At 31.9% G+C, this 25,718-nt stretch overlaps 2 protein-coding genes across 2 annotated transcripts; one reads left to right on the forward strand and one right to left on the reverse strand.

Moving 5' to 3' along the window:
- Nucleotides 1–559: 559 nt before the first annotated feature.
- On the forward strand, nt 560–5,389 carry LOC134271990 (uncharacterized). The gene is made up of 2 exons (XM_062754223.1): nt 560–600; nt 3,489–5,389. Exon 2 carries the CDS (start codon nt 3,559–3,561, stop codon nt 5,185–5,187), a length of 1,629 nt encoding a protein of 542 aa, XP_062610207.1. The 5' UTR covers nt 560–600; nt 3,489–3,558; the 3' UTR covers nt 5,188–5,389.
- A 320-nt stretch (nt 5,390–5,709) lies between these two features.
- On the reverse strand, nt 5,710–20,429 carry LOC134271991 (ciliary microtubule associated protein 1A-like). The gene is made up of 5 exons (XM_062754225.1): nt 19,902–20,429; nt 10,184–10,288; nt 8,116–8,226; nt 7,915–7,933; nt 5,710–7,367 (listed from the first exon to the last, which is right to left on the reverse strand). The coding sequence occupies exons 1-5, from the start codon at nt 19,963–19,965 to the stop codon at nt 6,899–6,901; spliced, it is 768 nt and encodes a 255-aa protein (XP_062610209.1). The 5' UTR covers nt 19,966–20,429; the 3' UTR covers nt 5,710–6,898.
- Between the last annotated feature and the right edge of the window lie 5,289 nt (nt 20,430–25,718).

Raw genomic sequence — 25,718 nt, forward strand, 5'->3', positions numbered from 1 at the left:
AAAAATTGTAAGAAAAAAAGGAAGAATAATAATAATAAAAGTGAAAAAGAAACAATAGAATAATAGAAGGGTGTTCCGTTGGAGACAGAAGACCCTAATAATAAGAAACAATAGATTCACTATAAGGTCTTCCGTGAAGACGAAAGACCTTAATGATCATGCAAATGCCAATTCTTTGCTAGCCAGGCAAAGTGTTTAGACCACTTTCCTCCCACCCACCCACTTACCCCAAAGTTGACTTTTACTAGGAAGAATTAATGCATTTATCATATTTACAGCATTGACAGTTTGATGTTAATGTTGATTGCAGATTTTCATGCTTAAGATATTATAATTCTGTACCCATGATATCTGTATATTTTTATTTTTATTGCAGGCATACAACAGTTGGGGTGGGGTGAGGATGGGGTTGTGGGGGGAGGAATAAAAACAGATATATATATATATATATATATATATATATATATATATATATATATATATATATATATATATATATATATATATATATATATATATATATATATAAAGTACATTTATTAAAAAAGAGTCAGCTTCCGTTTAATGTACACAAACATCTCTGTGTAGAGTTTGGATGAGGTAAGGTACATGTTTATGTTAAAATATACAAGTAATTCTTTGATAAATGTAATATTCCTTCCTTATTTATAAATACTTTGAATTAAGAGAAACGTTCATTAATTTATGAGATTTAAAGAAGGGGCTACTCGTGGTAAACCGGAAGCCAGATTTAGCCGTTTTCTGTTTTAAAATTATAGTACCTATAACATTAGCAAGCTCCAGACAGCTCAGTATTACGTTACGCTACAACTCCATATCGTTATTAGTAGGACACGAAAGTAGTCCCGGAGAATCGACACTGCATGGAGTTTGATAACATTAGCAAAAACGTAAACAACGTCTACAGAAATGTTGGAGGGTGTGTAAAGATGATTGAGGGTATTTTTGTACAAGGATGAGATTTAAAACACAAGCGTGAAGTCAAATTAATACCGGACATTATATACAGCTGTTATATTTGCCAAGGGGGTTATATCGATAGTATACGTTTATGAATGCATTGGTACAACTCCAATATTTCTTATACCTATTTACTGAAAACCTGGCAAATACTAGTAATTTGCTATTGTGTCATTAAATAATACTTTTCCTTTTTTGTTTTCATTTGTGCACAATTGGTATGCTATGCAGATGGGATTTTCCTACTTTCGTTTTTGACGGCAATTTTTCTACACTCAGTAATAATAAAAAAAATCAACACAGGCTACTAATGATGTATGAGAAATTTTAGACATAATTTTCCTTGAAAAAAATTGTATATCTTGCTTATAATCTTTTGTAAGTAGTAATTATAGCGTCCAGGAGTAATGGACATGTCCCCTGTATATATAATATATTCAGAATTAAATTGAGAATAAAGATTTATGTTTGTGATTAGGAAAGGTTGTGTGAATGTTGATATATACAATTTTTCTTCAAAAGAATATTTCACTTTTTAGGTGATTTATAAATATCTTTGTGGACATAAAAGGCTTGAGCTATTGAACTGCAATGGGGGTACCTATATATGTTTTACCCCATATCTCGGTGAAAAGACAGATGACCAATACATTTATCATGCCTAAAAGATACTTCAAGCATCAGTTGTTATAAATAAAGACAAAAAAATCAGGGTAAACAGATTAATTATTTTAATAGAGACTTTATTTGAGCTTTGAGCTTTGTTACTTTATTAGTAAAATGAGATTAATTCTTCAATATTTTCTAAGTTTTAACCAGTAATGTGTACCATAGCCTAAAATTATTCATTATTATCCTTATCCTTGTGATTTATGTTCAAAAGAATTTATTTGCCATGTGCAACGACATAAAATGTAGACCGTCTTTATAAGTCGTGATTTTGTTTTTGTTACAAGAGGGTACATGAGTGCTTGACACCCTATCTCAATAAAAATATAGATTATCTATCTATTTTTTGTGCTTTTGAAGTAGATAAAGTATCTCTTAATGTAAATCAGGACAAAAATTGCACTGTTAACCAGTTAATTCTACGAGTAGGGACCTACTTTAAAGCTAACTATATTCTTTTTTTTACGCTTTTCAAATTTGAACTGATATCTTGTACAATTTGAACTGTCACTCATTTCTAAGATGAAACGATGTATAGATGAATGTTTATTCAGTTGCATTTTTCATATTAGACTGATGTTACATTTCGTTTTAAACCCGTGGGATAAAGTTTTGGTGAGTGGTAAAATATGAAAAATGTGGTTTCCCATCGGTTATTATGAAGGGCTTTGATTTTCAATTTTTGAGTTCAAATATAGGGTCATATTTTCTTGAAAATTATTGGAACAATATACATATGGTATTTGAATAACTTTCACGTGAAAGGGATTATGAACAATCATGAACAAGATGAAAAAAGAACATGAAAAGGAAATTCAACGCTATTTAATTTTTTTCTCTTTTATAGAAAGCAGTCATTTTACGATTTGTTTGTTTAAATCCTTTCATTATGTATTAAATAGCCATTATAACAAAAATGAAAAGAAATTGGATTATGAACCCTCTCTACACTGCACACTCAAGAGTTCTGATTCTATGGTATTTTTCTGCAGTTAGAGTGATCTGCCCTTAGATCTACATTCTTAAAATTAGAAATTCACAGTTTATTACAAAATTTGTAATCAATTCACGTATCCTTAACATTTTAAAAGGCCAAGATATATTAATTGAACATGTTATTTACATGTATTTTCTCTATGGAAGTAAACAACAGTGATTTCTATTCACTGATTCTGTGTTGTGTTTGATTATTTTTCCTGGGGGGGGGGGGGGGGGGGGGGGGGGGGGGGGTAAATGCCACGCACCATATGTTGAAAATCATATAAATAAGCTCAATACTAACACCTTTATAAAATATATTTTTCTCAATATCCAAAAAACATTTTGTACTGGTGTGGAGAGGGTCCTTAAGAACACATGTGTATATTTTTGTGCGGAACCATGGCGTGCAAGTTAGTGTTAAAGGATTGCTAATTCCCTTTGTATTATTTGTAATGTACAGAAATTGATAATTGCTTTCAAATCCTGAAATTTCGAGGAAAATTTCAGATATAACGTTTTTCTTAAATTTTAACATTTTCAATGCATTTTCAAATAGCAATAGCTACTTGGGACCAATTCGTCTTCAAGATTCATTTTGTGAAACGGGGATGGGAGGGAAAGGGCCTAATTTCATGTGTGGATTCATTACCTGTATATGAAATTAACATATCGTGAAACCATTGACAATCTTAATTCTCAATTGCAATAAAAATAAAAATTTTTGCATACTAAGCACTTGAAAGCATAACCTACATTTCGAACTTTTCCCATATCTTTTTACTTCACTCTGATGCAGACATACGAATATGATTTTTGAATCAATTAGATTAAATATTATCTATTTTAAAATCTTACAGAAAATGACAAATATACAACAAACTGACATCATGATATACGTCAAAAGGTAATGCCTTTAACAGAATTATCATGGAAGGACTATTTTCCCATCAAACCAGGCGCTGTTTTCTGTGCAAAAAGGATGCAGAATACTACTGCAAAGATTGTAGAAAGAACTTCTGTTTGCTCTGTAAAGAAAAACATTTGATAGATCTTGACTCTTACCTTCATAATGTAGTTACTATAGAAGTGAAATATGGAAATACAACTTGTGAGGAAACCTGTGAAATACATCCAAGAAATGTTTATGAATACTGGTGTCGGACATGTAAATGTCCTTTGTGTAAACAATGCATTGGGCATAGAGGGCATGGAACGAACCCACTTAATAGAGCATATGAACGACATATTATCCTGAACCGAGAAAAAATTTCCAAAGTTCGAAGTGAAGTTCTACATCTTAATATAGCTTTGCTAGCACAAATAAAGAACATTGTACTACACCCAGGCATACATGTAGCAAAACATCAGCTGAAAACTGATCTGAAGATGATGGAAAGAGCCAAGTCTCTACAAACTGCCCTGGAGTTTGTACATGAACAGAGTTTGATATTTGGAATAAGGAATTATATTGTAAAAAGGCTAATTAAGTTGAGGAAACAAGTTATTGTCTTGGAAAAGTCAATTTATAAGTTTGATATATATGCTAATAAGCCTGTTCAATGTCTGTCGTTTTTGAAAACATCTCCACTTTTTCATTATTCTTTTTCTAGTTTTTCTCTGTATGCTTTAAACAGGCAAAATGTTATCAACATGTTTGGAGAAGTAGAAAATATGGAAAGTGGAAAACCAGAAATTGAAGTGGAGTTTCTTTTCGAAGCGTTGCCTGATGTGACATTGAAACAATCTGTAGAAGTGGGTGAAATACGAAAAAGTTCACATATTTCCTATGCCTCTTCAGACAGTTTCTGGATCAATAATCACAAAAAACTTCTGCATATTCACAAAAACGGAGAATCGTTATTTCGACAGAAAAGAGTTTTGACTAACGCTGCGTTTCCGTGTGTCCATTCGGTAACCACCACAGGGGATCTGATTTTCATAGACCTAAAACATAATATCTGCGAAATGGAAAAAGAGCAAACGATACCAAATGTGTTGATAAAGAAATCAAAGCCTTGGAAACCTTGTTGTGTCTTTTCCTCCTTGTTAAATGGAAATTTATTGATAGGAATGTGGAGAAAAGATACAGATACTTCAATAGTTTCCCGGTTTGACAAATCAGGAAACCATATTCAGAGTTTCCAGTACCACGAAAATGGTGAGTCGCTTTATAAAAAGGCATTGTACATAACAGAAAATCAGAACGGTGACGTCATTGTATCCGATGTTTGGTACGGTGTAGTGGTGGTGAATCGAGAGGGAGCACATCGTTTTTCGTACAGAGGTCACCCATCGGTACGAAAGTTATCACCAAATGGTATTTGTACGGACGCTTTAATGAATATTCTTGTTTGTGATTACAATACCAATAGCGTGCACATGATTGATATAGACGGACGTTTTCTGCGTTATCTGTTGACCAAGAAACACAACATAATGGAGCCACGAAGCATATGCTATGACCATGAAAATCATTTGGTTTGGGTTGGTTCAAATTTAAAAGGCAAAGGAAACAACCTTTTTTGTTATAGACACATTAATAGAAAATACCTGTAAAGTTTTGAAAATGTTCATAGTGATGAGAATAGGAAACACTATCAGTAGAATGTTTAAATCATGACCAATGACTTAATGAAAGATGATAAAGGTTTTGACTTTGAGCTCATCTTTCTGTCTGTCTTATTCACGAATTGGATCATTCTGTATTTTGTGAGAGTTATTTCCCTTTTTACGCGTTTCATAAATTCTGAGGTAGTCTTTTAAGTTTACCACCTGCCAATCTATTTTTACTGCAAAAGTTTGAATATAATGTTAATATTATCATTTACATTTTTTTCATTTTGATAGTCTAATGACGTACGTATGTTTTGTTGTGAAATCATATAAAATATTCAACCACCTATACCTTGCAAAGTGTTTGTACGTTTAAATTAAAGCGAGGTCACATTATAAAAAGAATTGTCTTTTCATTACCAAACTCTATATATGAAAATTTTATGATGTTTAAAAAAAAAAAAATCAGGTATCTTTTTTTACTCAGTTTTCATAATAATCGTATACTCATGAATGCCTACATATTTTTAAAATAAAAAATGTTACACTTTAAAACCATGCATATGTGATTGTCAATGAAGTGATTTATCTGCTTTCTTTTAAATATCAAATAAACCATGTTGCTATTATAAGCGACTTAAAATAGTTTTGAAAGCGACTCTTCCATCAAAGTGAAATGTTGCTCAAGTTAACAATATTTACCATAGAGACACTTTTTAAAAGTAAATATTATCATCATGCCTCAGAACAAAAACCTTAAAACGACAGGAAACATTTTATTACATTTTTGATACCACATATATGTATAATAACATGTTCTCCTGTTAACGTCTTAACAACTCTCCGATTGAACAATATCACAGAATCAGCTAGAATTTATAACAGTAAGATCAGAGAGAGAGAGAGAGAGAGAGAGAGAGAGAGAGAGTTCACATTTTCGAATATTTGAAAGGTAAAGCATGGCATTTCAGAAACTGTTTTTCTTAGAATTAGTTCAAAACTATCAAATTATACTTAAAATCCTGAAATTTTCATAGAAATGCAAATTCAGTGGAATTTATTATTACATGAAATTACAGTTTCTTTTAATGATTTATAGTTTACGAGAAATAGTTAAATTTTGTTGGCATATTACTTTGACATTTATAATAAATTAATCTAACAATATTCATATTCCTAAAAAAAATGAGTTGCATTGTTTCTGAAGCTGAGCATCACCTACATGTATTAACTATTCATAAAAGTAACCCAATTCCCTTGTATATGATTGGAATTTGTGGGTGGTTTGATATGAAGCAACTGTCCATAAGTATTGTCTTGCACATTTGTTGAAAAGAGAAGAATTTCCTTTACTCCTCTAAACAATATTAAAATGTACTCGTACCAACTGTCCGCATGTAAACTGAAAGGCCAATTGAAATTGGTAAATTTTGATTTAAAAAAAACATATATGATTGAAGCATACAAAGTGTTTCAGTTTGAAAAGCACAAACATAAATAAAGTGAAGTTGGTACATGTACATGTATAATGTGTTGCAACCTATTGAAATTACGCCAGCTATTGAAATAAATGCACTTCAATAGTGCTTGAGAATGAATTTCAATAGTTCTTGCAACAAGGCTTGTTTAAATAATGCTTAATGATTTGCAAATTAAATAAATGTTTCAATTTTCAGTGTAATATAGTCAATATTGTGTGCTAAATTCGCTATCATCAATCAACATTTGCTAACGGAACAGCAGGCATTATGTATTGAGAATGGCGAACACCTATATGATATCTAGGACTGGCGTCTAAATGAGCTGTCACGTGTTCTGGGCTATATTTTCCGGGCCCTGGAACGTTGTTTATGTCCCTTGGTGTTTTAGCCCTCGCACCCAGGCTATACGAAGGCGCTCTTCGTTTTGTCTGCGACGGGGGAAGGGCACCATATTTGGCGGGTCCGGGTGTTTTCGCGAGATCAGCTGAAAAATCCAAGTAGTTCGTCCTTCCTAGGAGGGCAGCTTGTGTTCCCCCTTTTCTGTCCGGGACCCTGGGGCCTATCGTTGAGGGTAGGGCGTACATGTTTGGGGATGGGGTGACGTCGACACGGCGGGGGGATGTTCGTGGGCTCATGGAGTACTGAGGGGCGTTTTTCTCCTTCAGGGGTGCTCTGTCTGTGTTGTATGCGCCAGGCCCCCATCTTCGCTAGCCAAGGGTTTCTGATACGCTACTCTCCTCGTAAACCCTTGGCATACGGTGAAGTCAAAAGATGGGATTGTTTTCCATCACGTGATCTTGAATCTATCAGGTACGCACAGATTGCGTCATCGCCAGAAATAAAGACTTGTGTTAAAAAAAATTAAATCAAAGTTTTTTCAAGAATAATTAAGAAGCAATAATTGAGTTATGTTTATTCATTATTTATAGAACAAATCTGAAGCTTCAATATAGATTCTTAATCACATATTTAGAAGATGTTGGATGACACCATGGCTATTCATAGAATTGAATGTTATCTTACGGATCGTTGTTTACTTGCGTTTTTCATTTCCGAGATTAAAGAATGAAATGTATCCCGAACGCAAATATCGTCATTTACAAAAAACAATTGCTGATTGGTCGAACTGGGTGTACTGAAATCCAATCAGAACACTGGAAAAAAATCCTGATTTCTATGAACACCGTAGGCCAAGGGTTTGTGAGGAGAGTAGCGTATCAGAAACCCTTGGCTAGCGAAGATGCCAGGCCCCGGACTGATGTCTCTTTCTGGAAAAAAGGTACTAGTAAATAGTTTTTACCTTCGACTTGGTTTGAATAAAAAAAAATATATGTCTGGTTTTTCAAAGGAAATTATGATAAAATAAAAAATAAAAAAATATAAAAAAAAAAAAACAACTTAATTTTAAGAAAATATAATGTCTTCATAATCAAAAAAATGATAGAATTACTTGGTGTTTTTGCACGTCCCAGCATTGAAAAGGAGGGTCTCATGTCCCTCCCTTTAGACGTCAACGAACTGTCAATGTTATATGCAGGTCCAGGACCCTCTTTTTTGAATTCTAAAATAAAAGTAAACAAATTATTTCATGCAAACAAAATTAATATTGAAAAAAAAAACACATGTTGATAAAATACAATTATGCAGTGTCAATAACATCAATCATAAATTTATTTTTTCTTCGATAGAAATAATTTACTGTAACATATTTTTCTCAGGGACAATGTGAACAAGCATTATCTACTCGTATATGACAAAGAAGATAACTCAATTTGGTCTTCAATATGCATGAATATGCATGTAAAAGTTGAAAAACATGAGAGAGAGAGAGAGAGAGAGAGAGAGAGAGAGAGAGAGAGAGAGCTCTTACAAAGGAAGTTTAAGAAGTGCATGTATTAAGTAATTCATATTTCCTACAGAAAAAAATCTTTTGTCACGCATTACTTTCATTCTTTTTTTGGAATGCTCATTCAATTTGTTTGGAAGGTCTAGCAGAAAATCTATATTTGCTAACGGTAAACAAAATAGAACACTTAAATTAACAAAGAAAAACAAATTCTAGCAACCAACTGACACACAGTTTTCTAAACCGTCTACCAATTTTAATGCAATCCTCTTGTCTGCAAATTTATTCAATGACAAATGCATTTATCAAATAATACCATTTAAGTATCTTATTAAAAAGAAAGAAGGTTTATTTGCACACCAGGTAATACTGCATGCTTTAATTTAAGGATGAATTATTTAGTTTAATTTAACAATGCACTTGAGGCATCCTTGGCAGTGCAAAGATTTGTACCAATAATTGAAAGATAAATTTTGAACTGAGACCAGAAAAATGTTGATATGTAATCTTAAAATTGTAACCAAATTCCGTGCTAACCCATTTACAAGTAAAAACAGAAACGTTTATACAATCTTTTTTCTGTTTTATTAAGAAAAATCAATAGGAACAAAACCAAGAATTCGTGGATTATGTTGCAAATTGAAATTTTTTAATTCAAAGAATACAACGTACATTTTTGAAAATAGTTTAGAATTCGTTACAACTTTTATTGTAATGAAAACAACTTGTATGATATTACAAGATAAATATTACATAAAACGTACTACATGTATTATGTAGAAAGTATTTTTAACAATACTTTAGTTGGCATGTGTTAAAAAAGAATGCATTTGAAAAAATTATCATATGGGGATATTGCATTGTGCTTTGTCTTTTTATCAAAGAAGAAGACATAATTGTAAGTATAATATACCTTTATGTAAAGAAATGTGTGTTTATTTTCAGAAAAAGAAGAGAAACAATGGAAACATTCATACATGTATTTATAACAGTGGTAAACAGCAAATGAAACCCATGTATAAAGATACGTATTTTATAATTCAGAGAATATACAATTGTATATACAACATATAAATCAAAGATCTAATATACTAGAAAATACAAATCGAACACCATCACCACGTCATCTAGCTGACTACGTCATACCTTTCTTGGCTATATGCGCGGTAAATTTAAACAAATTTGATTAAAAGCATAAAACATATATCCAAAAGGTTATTATTTCTTTCAAAATTCAAATTGACATCTTGCAAATAAAAACACTGATATTGGTATTTAAAATTAACAAATGATTGCCTCTCTTTCTGCAAGCATAAAGCTAGTTCTAAATGCACTATGCTTGAGAATGCATAAATATATAGATTATGGGTGGATTTAACGCTTAAAAAGTTTAATTGTATGGTAAACTTTAAAAAAAATTCTTATTGTTCAAATGAAATTGAAAGCAATATACGATAAGCATGCAAATAGTAATAATTCATCAACATGCAATAAAGCCATTATCTGTTGATTTCTTTTACTCTAACATGCAATTGATTGTTTAAGGATGATTGAGTGTAAGTATAAATTTCATGCATTTGTGTAAATAAAATATATATCTATATGTATTTCTAATTTCAAAACTCATGATTTTTTAAAAAAAATGGGAATGTTGACTAAATTTTCAGCTTACCCCAGTGTCTTGACCCAAATGAGAAAGAGGGCGTGGACCTTTTTGTTTTGTCATTTGAATTTTGCCCTACTGTTGTCGGAAGCTGGTACTGGGCGGGGCCAGGACCTGTCAATCAAAAAATATATCAATAAATTCATTAGAACACTTTAATAATATAATTCTTGTAACAAATCGTATCCCATTACGTGCACGTTCTGTTTTCAAAACTCAAAATTAGATTACTAAATATAAATGAATATGAATGAGTTTTAATTCGTTGTTTTTTTTCGTGTAACCTTTTCTAATACCTCTATGGTAAATGCAAAAAAGTTCGTAACAAAATTATTTGAGGCTCCTTTGACATCATAATGGTTCAGATTTTAGATTCATTCATACTCAAAGTCACTTAATATTAATATAAGCGAAGAATACTTAAAATTAAGAATGTACCTTTAAAAAATTAACAATGTGATCATTAAAGAGAGGTCAGGTGTACTTGTTAACAAGGGCAATTAATACTCAGATTAATCAATATATCCTTGATATCAAAACCCTTTGTTGTCAAATGGGACGACCATTGATCGGACACGGCACCTTACAAATTAAAAAAGAATTCAAGATTATTGATAAAAAAAAATTCGAAGTGTATCACAGTTATTCAGCAAATATTGGTAAAATACTTTAAACATATGTAAAAAGAAATACCGCCGGTATATTTCATTGATTTTTTTTAACTTCATAAAGTTGTAGCCAAGAGATGTGTCGATTCTTCAAACACATAAATCTCAACTACTATGGAAGGCATTGTATATATGCGAAACGTTACTGTAGGAAGTTTGATATTTAAAAATTCCAGTATCATTCCTTCAATGTATTTGATTAAATTTTGAAAATATTAACTGATTAAAAAAATCATTATTCTTCCATGGCTAAAGACTCCCCGACTGAGCTTCATTTAGTTTTTACAATGTTTTAAGTCTTGATGAAAGAAGTTAACTTTTAGAACATGACATACTTATGATAATATTCGCACGAACGAGAAAGAGAGAGAGAGAGAGGAGGGGGTACATGCACCCATGCATCGAGGAGACCCATGCTACCTGTTCAAATAGATGTGCAGAACTTAATTAGGAAATTAATTAACAAGTGCAATCGCGAAAAGTGCAAATGTGTCCTATCGCTATTGAAGCAATTATAAATAAAAACTGCATGAACTTTTATATTATCTTTAAACAGTTATCAATTGCTAGTACTTCTACACATATTACAGAGATACTTTTAATTACAAAACTGCATAATTTTGAAAGTGAAATTCAATGTTCATAGTTTAAAATTTCTAAAGCGACCGAAAAGATTCCAAACCTAAACTTTTTTCTTGGTGATATATATAAGGCTACGATAGTAAGTTTAAGAAAAGTACAGATGAATGCTAATTGTAAAACAACACCTCCAAACCAAACCTAAGTACTGTATTCATAGGGAAAAAATAACCTTGATCATTTCAGTCAATATTGATCCGAATTTTTGAAAAAAAAAAAGATGTGTATGAAAGAAGTCGCCTTCTTACACCCAGTTTAACTATATGTATATATTTACCATTAAAAATCGTCAATTAAAGCCTTGAAGTTCTTTTTGAAAGATTTAAAGCATGAAAGACCAAAACTCTAAGAAAGATTTCGACGTCTTGTGCTGTATGCCGATATTGTGAATCGCATCTCAATTTCACCTTTTTGTAGATTTATTGTACTTCAGACGTAAAATTACGTTTTGTACTTTCTTTTTGACTATATTTTAGGGTGAATACATAACTGTAAATTGATTTCTTTCTGATTAAAAAATTATTTTCAATATTTAAAAAAAACATTACCTTGTCTTTAATTAAATTGTTCTGGACCTTTCAATATTTCAGTGCCCACTTGATATTAAAAACGTTTAAAAATTAACGCTGTGCATACATTGTATTGCTATCGTAGCGTTATAAAGTATATATAGGGAATAAAAACATAAAATAAATGCGGCAATGATATCCCTACTTCACCAAAACTTTACTTCATATTGATCATCACTATGGTTTAATAATTGATATCAATTACGAACCAAGGACATAAACCAAATCAATTTTTATTGGCCTTGAACGAAGTCAGGCTTTTAATCATATAAAGGTCTTTTTAATCTGAATGTTACGACCAAGTAAGCCTCCCAACACGGAGTATTATGTAACAGGTAAAGGCCCCCTGTAATTATTCGATATTTACTTTCACTATCAAACAGTCTGGAGATTTTCGATTGGATCTATTTAACCCCTGAATTTAAAGTTTATCTTTGATTAATGTTCTGTAAACGAAGAACGAGAAGTATATTGTAATACGTTTTACGATATGTATGAAGAGCACTTACTCAAACAAATATCCGATTGTTCTTAAACGAAAGTACTATGATCTTAACTGTTGAGAGAGTTTTGTATGACACTGCCGTCAGATTTTATGTAGAATGCAACTTTTAACGCTTTACACGGCAATTTATCCTGAGATATGAGATTTGTTCTTAAAAATATATACGCTTTAAGATTTAGATATTTACCAAGAATAATAAAAATTCAGATTTATCAGGAACATGATTTCAGCAAAAAGGTCTTTGAGGAAAAAGTCTTATTTATAACAATAATCTTTTTGACAAACATTAAAAGTTTATTGAACGTGCAATGTCGGCAATTGAAGGCTCAGGGAGAATACAAAAAAAGTTTGAAAGGCTTTTTGGCAGTTTGAAAGGCTGTTGGGCAAACACATTCTATGATTTAGAACGCACTATTACCTCTTGTAGACGATTGTTAGTGCTATACATGTATTTTGAGGAAGGACGGAGATAAAGAACAAGAGGCCCATGGGCCTTATTGGTCACCTGAGCATTATGCAACAACTTTCCAGTGATTGAATTTGATTCATGTTTTAAGCCAGATGCTATGGCATTCACAATTTTGAAAGAGGCACCATTGATCATCATAACAATACACTTAGCAGTTGCTTAGATTGTTTACTCAATACCCATAGGTAGGGTGGGGAACAAAAAACGCATTTCAACTAATCAGTAATATTCAGGAATAATCAGTAGATTACAACACATGAACCCCTGACCCTTAGGCCTAGATCCACACATTGCACAAATTTTGTAAAGGCGCCCTTGCTTTTCAAAAATATTTGATTAATACCAAGGAGCAGATTTCAAACAATTCATTCATTTTCAGTATATAAGTACACCCCCCCCCCTCTATGGTACCCCTGACCCTGGGGCCTTGAAATTCACAATTCTGCAAGATTAGGGCCCTTGCTCATCAAAACAAAATAAGTAGTTCATCTGCCTAATACCCAGGTGCAGAGAAGAAATTTTTCAAAGATTTAATGTATTTTCACTATATGATCAATAGAGCTCACCCTAACACCAGAACCCCTGTCCTTAGGGCTATAAAATTCACAATTCTGGAAGAGGCATTCTTGCTCATCATAACTATTACTTAGCTCATTTATTTAATTCCTAGGAGCAGAGAATAAAATGTCAAAGAATTCATGAATTTTCACTATATAATTAATAGAGCCCCGCCCTAACACCAGAACCCCTGACCCTGGGGCCATAAAATTCACAATTTTGGTAGAGGCATTCTTGCTCATTATATCCATGCACTTAGTTAGTTTATTTAATTCCCAGCAGCAGAGAAGAAGGTTTTCAAAGAATTCCAAGTATTTTCACTATTTAATCAATAGAGCCCCGCCCTAACACCAGAACCCCTGACCCTGGGGCCATAAAATTCACAATTTTGGAAGAGGCACTCTTGTTCATCATAACAATGTGCTTAGTTAGTTTAACTAATACTCAGAAGCAGAGAAGAAGATTTTCAAAGAATAAATGCATTTTCACTGTATAATTAATAGAGCCCTGCCCTAACACCACAACCCCTGACCCTGGGGCCATAAAATTTACAATTTTGGAAAAGGCACTCTTGCTCATCATAACTATGTGCTTAGTTAGTTTATTTAATACCCAGAAGCAGAGAAGAAGATTTTCAAAGAATTAATGCATTTTCACTTTATAATCAATAGAGCCCCGCCCTAACACCAGAACCCCTGACACTGGGGCCATAAAATTCACAATTTTGAAAAAGGCGCTATTGTTCATCATAACTATGTGCCTAGTTAGTTTATTTAATTCTCAGAAGCAGAGAAGAAGATTTTCAAAGAATAAATGCATTTTCACTACATAATCAATAGAGCCCCGCCCTAACACCAGAACCCCTGACCCTGGGGCCATAAAATTCACAAATCTGAAAGAGGCACTCCTGTTCATCATAATTATGTACTTACTTAGTTTATTTAATACCCAGGAGCAGAGAAGAAGATTTTCAAAGAAATAATGCATTTTCACCATATAATCTATATATCCCCGCCATAGCACTAGAACCCCTGACCCTGGGGCCACGAATTTTATAATTTTGGTAGAGGACTCAATGCTCATTACATTCATGTCAGCAGTTTGCCTGCTTGATGTCCAGGAGTAAAGAAGAAGATTTTTAAAAATCGCAATAATTTTAGTGGTTTTGGCCCCACCCCTCAGGCCCCAGGGGGGCAGGGACCATGAAATTCACAATTTTTGTTCCCCTTCACCCATAGATGCTGTATACCAAATTTGGTTGAAATTGGTTCAGTGGTTTCAGAGAAGAAGCTGAAAATGTTCAAATGTTAACACACGACGCACGACACAACACACGACGACGGACGAAAACGGATAGCAATAGGTCACCTGAGTTACTCAGGTGACATAAAAATAGCAACCACATCAAGGTATACAACATGTGCCTCTTACAGTAAAAATTTAAAAGAGGAATTGGGGTTGTGGCCATTTTTCGACTATATTGATCTTCTTTAGAAAAAGACCTCCATGTGGAGATTTACAAAAACTATCAAATTTTAAAATTAAAAATCTATGAAATTTTTGATAATTGACAGCATAAGAAACCATCTATGAAAAGTGAAGTTATATCTGATGGTTAATTTGTTGACACGCCAGCCCCCTTAAGCATAGTCTTTATACATGCACGTGGCTTTTGGGGATGAAAATGCGCACATTTGACCCCTCCTACTTATTATTTAATTTAAGGATAAAAAAATTTGTCATGGTCACACCTTTGCATGGGACATGTACATCTGCTGGAACACCTTTCCATCTAATCTTATTCCTACAGACAAGTAAATATCTGCTCTTTTGTTTTTCATTTGATGATATATCAAAAGTAACTAAAAAGGTTTAAATGTCCACATGCCCATTTTCTCCATCCGTGTAATGGTATGTATGAAGTAAAACATTCGTCTGTTCATTAGCATTTTATTTGTGATAAATGCGCCAGGGACTTTAAAAACTTTGCTCATATCTTGAAACAACTGTTCGAGATAAAAGCTCAATTTCCTTTTCATGTAGAATTGGTCAGAAATGATGCCCAAGTGATAAAGATTCGGAGTATCATTTCCCCATGCATGTTCAATGCACCAGGTAGAGAATAAGGCCCGAGATTTTCTTTTTTCTGACTTTTATAAATTTGACGTCAAAGGAGTTGATCAATATTTACAAATTAATACACAAATGTATTACTACAGATACTTTACCTTTTAGAGGTTTGGCCACAAGGGGCTCCATTTTAAAGTATCTCGGCATTTTGCACTATCAAAGTTCACTACTTTTTCTTGAAATACTCTATGTTCGAAGAATGTAAGTCATTGTAACCTACTTCACTGTAGCTTCAAAATCCAGAGGACGATGGAAAAAAAAAACTTAAACAAAATGGCAATTATAACTCCCTTGAAAGTTAATATTTTTTCCACAACATTCTCAGCACATCTAGATCATCATGCTGAAATACGTAGCAACCGACATACTTTTGTCCTAAAAAGAAAGTCTACACTACGTAAACATACTTATGATTAAACAATACGTTTCGTCAATACGAGTTGACCAAAAATTCGATTGCACCAAGACCTTAATTGTTGAAGAATACTTATTGAAACGAGGCTAACATTACAAGGGGAGACCCTACTGCGATAGCAATGGCTGGAAACAGCCGTTGTATTTTGGTAAACTTCCATAACTCTATTTAACTAAATTGATACACACTTGATTACAAATCAACGAACCCATTACACGACTTGAAAAAGCGTCGAAAATTCTTTAAGGTGTAAATTTGACTTCTGACGTGTTTGCGATAATCAGCAAGATAACGCGAGACTTGGCATTGTGTGAGATGATTGGTCAATGATGTGATGATAAACATGGCGATATGACTCTTGAATGAAGACGGTATTTAAAAGCTCATTGGATACATTGTCTATAGAAATATAAAACTTAAGATAGCATGCTGTGTCTTCTGCACCTCATGTGGCTATACTATACATTTAGTATCCTTGATTTTCACATGTATAGAAAGAAAGATAAAGTGTTTATTGTTATACATGTACATAAACCCCTCATGAATTTTAACTGAAGGTGAAACATCCCTAAAGTGCATGTTAGATAGTACCTACAACTGTGGATATACATGTATGTGTCAGAAATGCAATTGTTATTCTTAATATATTCATGTTTTGTACTAAAATGGATGACGCTGGCCTAAGACACACTATTTCGGGCCGGTCTCCTAAGCCTTAAGTTGCAAAGAACCCATGAATTACCATATTTTCTCAACAAAACTTGGACTATCTTATTTCTTAAAGTAATATTTATATTATTCTTAACTGTATCCGAGTATTAAAATACTTTTATTTGAACTTAGTCTATAGTGTCTTGGATTGGTGCCTTGAAAAAAAAGAATATGTTAAATCTTTCCCACTAAACAGGGTTCAAGAGAAAATTAGAAGAAAACACATTCTATAGAAAATGCATCAAAAGTTTTTTTGGTTATGCTCCATACCTATTGAAGTGGAAGTTAAATTAGATCTCGACTGATTTAATAGTCATAAGCCTATAGATAAACTAATAATAGCAATTATAGATTTGTTATCCACATATACTAGTTGAAGATTGAGATCAGTGTAATAGAGAAGACCGAGAAAAAGTAATTTTCTGATGGATTTCTAATCATAAAGTTTTTTTTACCTACATATACAATCATGTAAAAATAGATATTTCTGTTCTTTGAGTATGCTTTACTACAGGCAATAAATTGTCATTAGATTACTAGATATGGAATGTATAGACGATTGATTTAGAAGTAATAAACATGCTCTTTTACATCTGGTATTGACGAATTCTGTGTTTAAAAAGTTTGGATCGACATTAAACAAGCTTTCTTCAACGTCTGCGAGAGAGAGAGGACTTGATATGTTTTCTATCGCGTTCGTGTTTCTTCTGTCTAATAGTTTTTAAGATACTGGGTGACTTCTTTTATACATATTCCTTTAAGATATATACACTTTCGTTTTCTGGTCAATTTAAGCAGTCAAGATCATGTGAATAGAACGTAACAATAGCATAAACGGCCGTCAAGAAGCAAAGTGCTTTCTGACTTTTTGTTAACTTTTATATTTATATAAAGATTTAATCTAATAAAAACCAGTATATCGCACCTTCTTTCAAAATCGTAAAAGTATTGTTAGCCAATTCAAAGTAGACTTTGTATTTTAAAAATATTAAAGTGGGTCAGCTCTTAAACTCTTAAATCCCGATCTATGCATTCCACTTTACTTAAAGATTATAACAAGAATATTAGGATTGACTCAATATTATTGTAACAGTTTATTCAAAATGCAGTATTTAAATCCATAAAAGGTATTTAGCTGACATAAAGCAATCGAGGTTAACAGCTTAATTATAGGTCTATATTGACACAAAATGTTCTGTGTTAAGGGTTAGGCAATTTTATTTCTTTACTATCATACGAAATATGAAATACCTCAGAGAGAGAGAGAGAGAGAGAGAGAGAGAGAGAGAGAGAGAGAGAGAGAGAGAGAGATTTTCGTGTGTGGGTGATGTACTATTACATGTATTAACTTCGTTGAAATCCATATTTGCTCGTTCCTTAATAATTGATTTAAACATTTTCAAATTATTCCTATTTTCAGGATGCATTTTCCCCCTGAAAATTGTCCATTAAAAAAAGATCTAAAGATATATCTTTATCTTTCCGCGTTTACGAACTCCAATTTCCGCACCCCGTAAAAAATGTTAATTGATTTGTTTAATTATGTAAACGTAACTAAGGTATGAACGTAATACCTGCATTCAGAGTATGCACCTCTTGATTCTCTTGCTATTTGTATAGGTTCTTTTCGCTTATTAAAAAAGCTGAGTTGTCTGCGCATAAAACATAATAATTCTTCCTACTATCTATTTGTTCAATAGTCTATTAAAGCTTGGAGAATTGAAAATGTAGATCCTAGCCCGGTATACAAATTGTGGATTTGTATTAATAGAGATGGGCAATAGAATCGTACAAGTTTTCATTGAGCAGTTTAAAGTTTGCGTAAATAAAACTTCTTGATTCATTAAATAAAGCTCTACCCAACTACGTTCAGATTCCAAACCTTTATAAAAACGTCTATTGAACGAAAATGTCTTAAAAGAAAACTTGATATGGTGCAAGTGTAGACTAGAGGTATTCGTCTGATATTTGTCAAATTATAATTGATGTTAGATTTTCAAAATAAGTCTTACAATGATAGTAAACAAAAGGAAAATCTCCTAAGCTTTTAAATGACTTTGAGTCTGGTCCATTTAAGATAATACCTCGTAAGATAGGAACAATGTCTTTTTTATGCAGTAAAAAAATGTCTGCATTTTCCTTTCATTTTAAATATGGCCGACGAATAGAAATGGGGCTTAAATTTTTTCCTCTGATAAAAGGAAAAAAAAAATGATCCCATTATAGTCATATTCTTTATTTTTGAAAAACGGGTTTGGTAATTACTTCTCCCTGTTTTCAATGTACGTCATTTCAAATTTGAATGATAAAAATCAAAATACAACGGAATTTTTCATTGAGAGTTTTTCGCTCTCTTTCTTTTTTTTTTTCTTTTGATTTCAATTTGTTTAAACTGACATTGCAAGACAAAAGGAAAAATATAGAGTTTTATTCTATGTTTGAAAGATGGCATATTGGCTTTAATACACGGCGAATGCGCCGTTGGGAATGAACAGCTACATGTATATCTAAAAAGGAATGTGGATTTTAACTAAATGAAAATGAAAGGCGCCTCAGGCGAAACTCATGATCTGACAGAATATCATTAATAACTTTTGTTTCTTTTATTTTATTGAAAAAATACGACAAACAACTGTTCATCTATCAGACCAAGACAACAACAACATCATATCACTTCCATTTTCTTGAATATAAAGTAAATCTTTTTGCAATTGTTTTTGAAAATGTTTATTTTTGTGATCTTTTAAGATTTACAAGAATTTGCCAAAAGAGTTGGTATGACACCATGCTACACTTTTCTAAATTGTTAAGGACGCTTATTAAAGAAAAATAATCATAAGTTGAAGCACTTAAATGGAACAAGTTCATGTGGACAAAAGTTATTTCTAAACATACACAGTTGGCACTGGTTCTTTTTGGCATAAATTACGAACCTGTATTTCATTTTGGTTTAATCGAATCCTGATTAGAACATTCAATCGCTTTTGATCTAGTTTTAAATATATATCAAAAGTATGCCAATGTATATGAACAGAAATCAAAATTATCAAATGATATACTTACTTGTATATTCTGCACCAATTAAAACTCTTTTCCTTTTCCCTCTTTCTTGAATATCCGGAGCCATTATAAATTATCTGATTTATTTTCCCTAAATATTAATATTTCGTCAATGATATTTCACCCGTATGCGATATTCACATCAGCATATAATAAAGCAATGAAGAGGTCACAATTTCTCTGTTGGACGGAAAATTATGCATATAATATAATACTATAGAGCGATGTCCCTCGGTGACTTAATGATGTCTCTGAATATTAATTATTCATCGTGGTTTTCATTTTGCCACATCGCGCGAAGTCCTTTCGGAACACCACTAATGATAACGTTGTAAGTATCACGGTAACCAAGGACGCCTCTGAAGACACTACGATCCCTTCCGCTCCATGCTAACCCCGGGACCACGTTATAACGAGAGCGTATATTTCCCTCGTAAATTAACACGACTATGCAGATTGCTAAAAGTAAGAATATTGATGTGCCTATTACGGGCTGTAAATTGCTCGACCGCTATAAAAGGTAAATTTCACTCTCGCGTATTTATTATTCCACCTTCGTTATGTATTTAAATCCGATTTATTGATCAACAAGGGACCGATGTCGATCTTGACACGACACAAATCTTTTTAAACACTCAGAGGGAAAAACAAACTTTAAAGAAATCGAATGCTATCATCAGAAAACGGCAATTAAGTAATTAACGGTTTACAGATTTTAACATTCATGAAATCAATGTCATTTGATGATTTGAACAATTAAAAAAAAAAAAAATTAAACAGCATTATATATACAGTACATCTAGATGTTATCTGTGTTACCTGTGCATACAATGTACTAAACAAAATAATTGCATGACAAAGATAGGAATAAATAATATGTACAATTTTCAATTATTCTCCTCAGATGATTAAAATGATTGTAAGATCTGCATGTACATTTACATACCGTCGAAAATTTTAACATATAAAATAATGAATTATTTTAAAGAAGTTTTAAAAAATTTTATCGTTTATCTAACACATGTTTCGTTTATCCTCATTGAAAATCACGATATCCATCAAAGTTGTTAAAAAAAATCTTATTAGTTTTAAAGTAATACAGGGTGTTTCCTAATATATGTTACATTTTGAATCTTCAGTTTGACAATCACAAGAAAAAGATAAAGATTAGTTCTTTTATCAAATTGATGCACATATCCATAAGATTTATACATATGTAATGTACATTTACCAAATAAAATATTAAACACTGAACAAAATCTTAAACATTAATGAAAATAAGCGGAATTTTCAGGTCACGTCATTTTTGCTATGTTGAACCTTTACAACGTCAAAAGCTCACATTACATGTTCCAAATGATCTCCATTAATTCAACGACAAATGAAAATTGCTTAGCTTCTTGAAATTTGTATAAAACCTTGTCACATATTTTTGCTTAGACACCCCTCATTTGAAGGTCCATGTTCTATTTGAGATCATTCAGTATCTGTGATCTATGATTGTAGACCAGGGCTGTTCCTTAACAGCCATTACAGAAAAGTGTTCAAAAATTGAGATTGTTGAATGCAAAGGTCAAACTCTTTCCTTGCATTATTGAAAATTTGTACCCTGATAACTTCAAATTATATTATTAAAAAGTTCATTATATGCTGAAAATGCTAATATATTGCCAGAATAAATTTCTGAAAATATCTATCTGGGATTTTTCTCAGAAGTTTTTTTTTTTTACACTTAGAGTCTCCACTTCACCAATTAAATCTCCGCTTCTTAAAGTCTTTCGGCTTTCTGGATATGAACACACATTGAACAAAAATACAGGATTTGATGTTGAAAATGATATATAGTATATGATAGTCATATGATAGATAAGAACAATAACTGGATTTAAAAATTTAACATATATTATGAAACACCCTGAATTCATCGAATATGATTTATTTTGTTTAAAAATGATATCTTTACATGTACAAGGAATACAGAATATAAAATATTATTTGTTTTTATCAATTTTTTTTATGCACAATGCATTATGAAGTTTTCAATTAAAAAAATAGTATAGTAATACTGCTTTAAAATGATTAATTTCCTCGTTAGCAGATTTAGTTGTTTTAACGAGGCCCGATCTAGTTGAAAATTACGAAAACGGAATGATAAAAAATTTTAATTCTTGGAAATATACTTGTATGTTTTATGCTTAGAAAAATTAGAATGAAATTTTGTTACTTTGCCTTTATTGTAGTGAAATGGGGGCACTGTCAAGATATGGACCATTTTTCTTGTTTTTATACACAATTACATACTAAAGCTCCTCAATAAACAAAGAAATTTACAAATTAAAAAAAAAATTCATGATGAAATTCTTTGTTTTTCACATATATCATGCAATTTTCATTCCTCTTATAAAAAATGAAAAGAAAATTGGCGGTAGCCTTTATTGCAGTGAAAAGGGGGCATGTCAAAACACAAAATTTAGATCTATTCTATCCAACTACGTATTTTATAGGTCGCAATAGGTTAACATAACACCAACAAACGAATACAATACTGTATTAGTTTCTAAAAAATAAATAATTCTTACATTATGAAATTATTTTCTCGTCATGCTTTTCTCTTAACACACAACGTTGTTTTACTTGGAAAAAGGGGGTAGAGGGAGGGGAGGGGGCATGGTAAAGGCGACAAAAGTACGATTTGTACTAATGTCATGTAATATATAGAAAAAGAAAATATTTCGGGGGTTCAATTTAAATGATTTATAGACTTTTTAAAAAAAAAAAAAAAACTGAAGATAATCACCATGCATATTCAAGTCCGCAATAAAATGAGTGTGTATAAACACTTCAACATGTTCAAAGAGAGAGACTAAAATCGTTTACTTTTAGTAGCAGCGTTTGTTTTTTTAAACTCACAAATTGAAATAAAACAGGATAAAATTAATGAATCTGTACCAAAAAATTGATCCCTCAAAATTAATTAGGTTCCAAAGTTGTTTATTAATTTAAATATTTAAAAAAAATAATGGAAATGCCAGCTTTCAATGCATAGTCTATGGAGCAACCAGGTAAGCAAGATCAGCGAAACAGTTTAGCGCAATTTGACGTCATTTTAATTGTGACGTTATTATGTTCAATTGTGACGGCAGGCAAGGGTATTGTGACGTGCCTGAGACGACGCTGCGTTAAAACGTATGCGCAGATCAACTAGATCGGGCCTCGTTAATAATATATGGTACAATTGCAAGAAATTATAAAATTAAAACTAAGTTTTTTTGATTGTGTATAATTCAAAAGCAACTATTAATTCATAAAAGATTTGATTCTTAAACACACAAAATTTGATGGAAGAGTATAATTTAATATTCAATGAAAACTGTGGACAATTTATATCATCGAGACAACAAAACAAATACTAAAAACCCAAACAAATTTGAAAAAAAATATGTGCACTATATATCTAATATAAAAATAAATAGTTGAAATGAATAAACTTAAAATTTAAATTCGAACATGTTACATGTATAATCAACATATATCTTTCCCTTTAAATGTACGATGTCTGTGTACCGACTCAAATTAAGGTCATGGCGAGACGTTCCTCAAAATCTGTTTTGTATATATTCGTTATGTATAAAAAATATTCCAAATTTTAATAACATTCTGATTTCTAAACCAGTTTCTAAACATTTTTAAAAAATCCAAACACTTCAATATTTGAAACTGGAAAATTATTTTTCTTCCCCAAAGGATGAAATAAGAAAAACTACCCTTGGTATCTTGCAGAAATGCCCGTTAAGGTACCTCAATTTTTTTGTGAGTAAACATGTTTAAGTAGCAATACTTCAATGACAAACTCTAAGAAAAAATATCTATTACTTAGGAACGTCTCGTCTGTCCTTAATTACGTAAAAAAGTACATAAAGGTAATCATTAAGTGCATTTAAATTCGTAAGCATCCCTGGTTAGTCTAAATAGTTTTGTTTTGAGAAACAGTGGGAACTTGCAAAGTTTTCTTGTAAAGAGTGTTATAGCTCTGTTGAAGACGTAAGAAAGTGTGAGGTGGGGGATTTATTTTACAAAAGGTTGTAAAAGCTCATGGTTTAATAAAGTGACACGTGTTATACACAATAACAACATGGAGATACTTAAAAAATACATAATACAGCCTAGATGTCACTTGAAACAATTTGACATTCATTAGAAACACGGCTGCATTAAGCATTATTACTATACATGTACACAATGTACCTATCGGATGTATACATTGAAACACAAACAAAAATACACAAACAAAAATACTAACAAAAACTGTTTGATACCAGGACAATGAAATGTTTCATTCAATAGAAATATTTTTTATTTTTTCAAAAGTTTATCAATACCCTGAGATCGTATTAATTAAAAAAATCATTTTCCTACAAATAGCATTTCTTTGCCTGAAATTTGTCAAGAATATAGACCAACACAATTTGTGTAAGCAAACGTTTTAACATTATTTTTTCAAGAAGTTTAAAATATTCATGAGCTAAAAGCAAGAACCAAAAAGTAAAAGAGAAAAAGAGCCATCCTAGTAGAAAAAAGTCGCAGCAAAAATGTTTCATTCGTGCATTTTTCCATCATTTCTTCTATTCTTCTATTCTTCTTATAGATCCATAAAAGTGCTCTACAGATATCTAAATTATAAATATAGTTAACTACTACATGCTTACATATATCTATATGTAGTCTCAAAATAATTACGTCCCTTATATGCGACATCACAGATTAATAATCTGACGGATGAATTAATAAGATGGTAAAGAATTTTTTTCGGACAGAATGTATTCGCATGAAGCAACTTTATGTAACAATAGACTTTATTTTTCCTCTTTGAGTAAATCTGGAATTGCTATCCAGTAGCTCAACCTATCTTTCCTTCTGCTAGGATTCAAGGTTCCGAACATGTTTGCCAAAACATCACTTTTTATCTCCTGTGGCATAAATTTGGGCGTAGAAAATTCTGTTGGAGAGAAGACGAAGCTTAATTCAACCATCTTGGACGAATGCGCCATTAAATTTGCAGCATCATTAACTTTCTCTAGTTTCTTATTTTTTTTTAACTGCCAGTTGAATCTCAGAACGTCGTTTTTTCATTTCTGAAAGAGAACTTGAAATGATGTGGATATCTTCTTTTTCCATTTGATTTGCATTTTCCAGGAGTTTCTGTACTAAAATGTTTATTTCTGAATGAAGATTTTGGCCTTGTTTTGAAATATCTTCTCTTATCTTCTCGTAACTTTTCTTCTGAATATCTATTAAAGACTGGAGGTCGGAAATGACCTTGTCGTACTCTGGGGTAATGTAATCCGCGTAAACTTGGTTCTCTTTCCTTAGACTTGATTTCAAGTTTTGGCAGATAACAGAAATTTCATAAAATTTGTGATTGGAATGATTGTTTAATGCAACACATTTGCTACAAACTGAAGCTTCACAGTTTTTGCAGTACAATTCGCATTTTTTATTTTCATGCACTTTACAGCCAGCAAGCTTAATGCATCCCATATCTTCTTTAAATTTGTACCCCGTTATATCATGGAGAGTTGAAGGTTTTGACGAGACATGAAGACCAATACATTCCTTGCAGAGAATTATTTCGCATTTTTTACACACAAACTCAACAGGATTTTTATTTTCCTTTTCTGAACAAATATCACAAGAAATGAAATCTTGTGCGACTATCCTTCTTGTGCCGTTTGCATCTAAAATTAGATTTTATAATTTTTAAATTTGTTTGCTTGTATTATAAACTGTTATATAATTTCATGCATATAGCTTTTTGGCCAA

This window comes from Saccostrea cucullata, unplaced genomic scaffold (assembly GCF_032062105.1).
Source record: "Saccostrea cucullata isolate Sc308-1 unplaced genomic scaffold, CSIRO_AGI_Scuc_v1 ctg1249, whole genome shotgun sequence".
Lineage (NCBI taxonomy): Eukaryota > Metazoa > Mollusca > Bivalvia > Ostreida > Ostreidae > Saccostrea > Saccostrea cuccullata.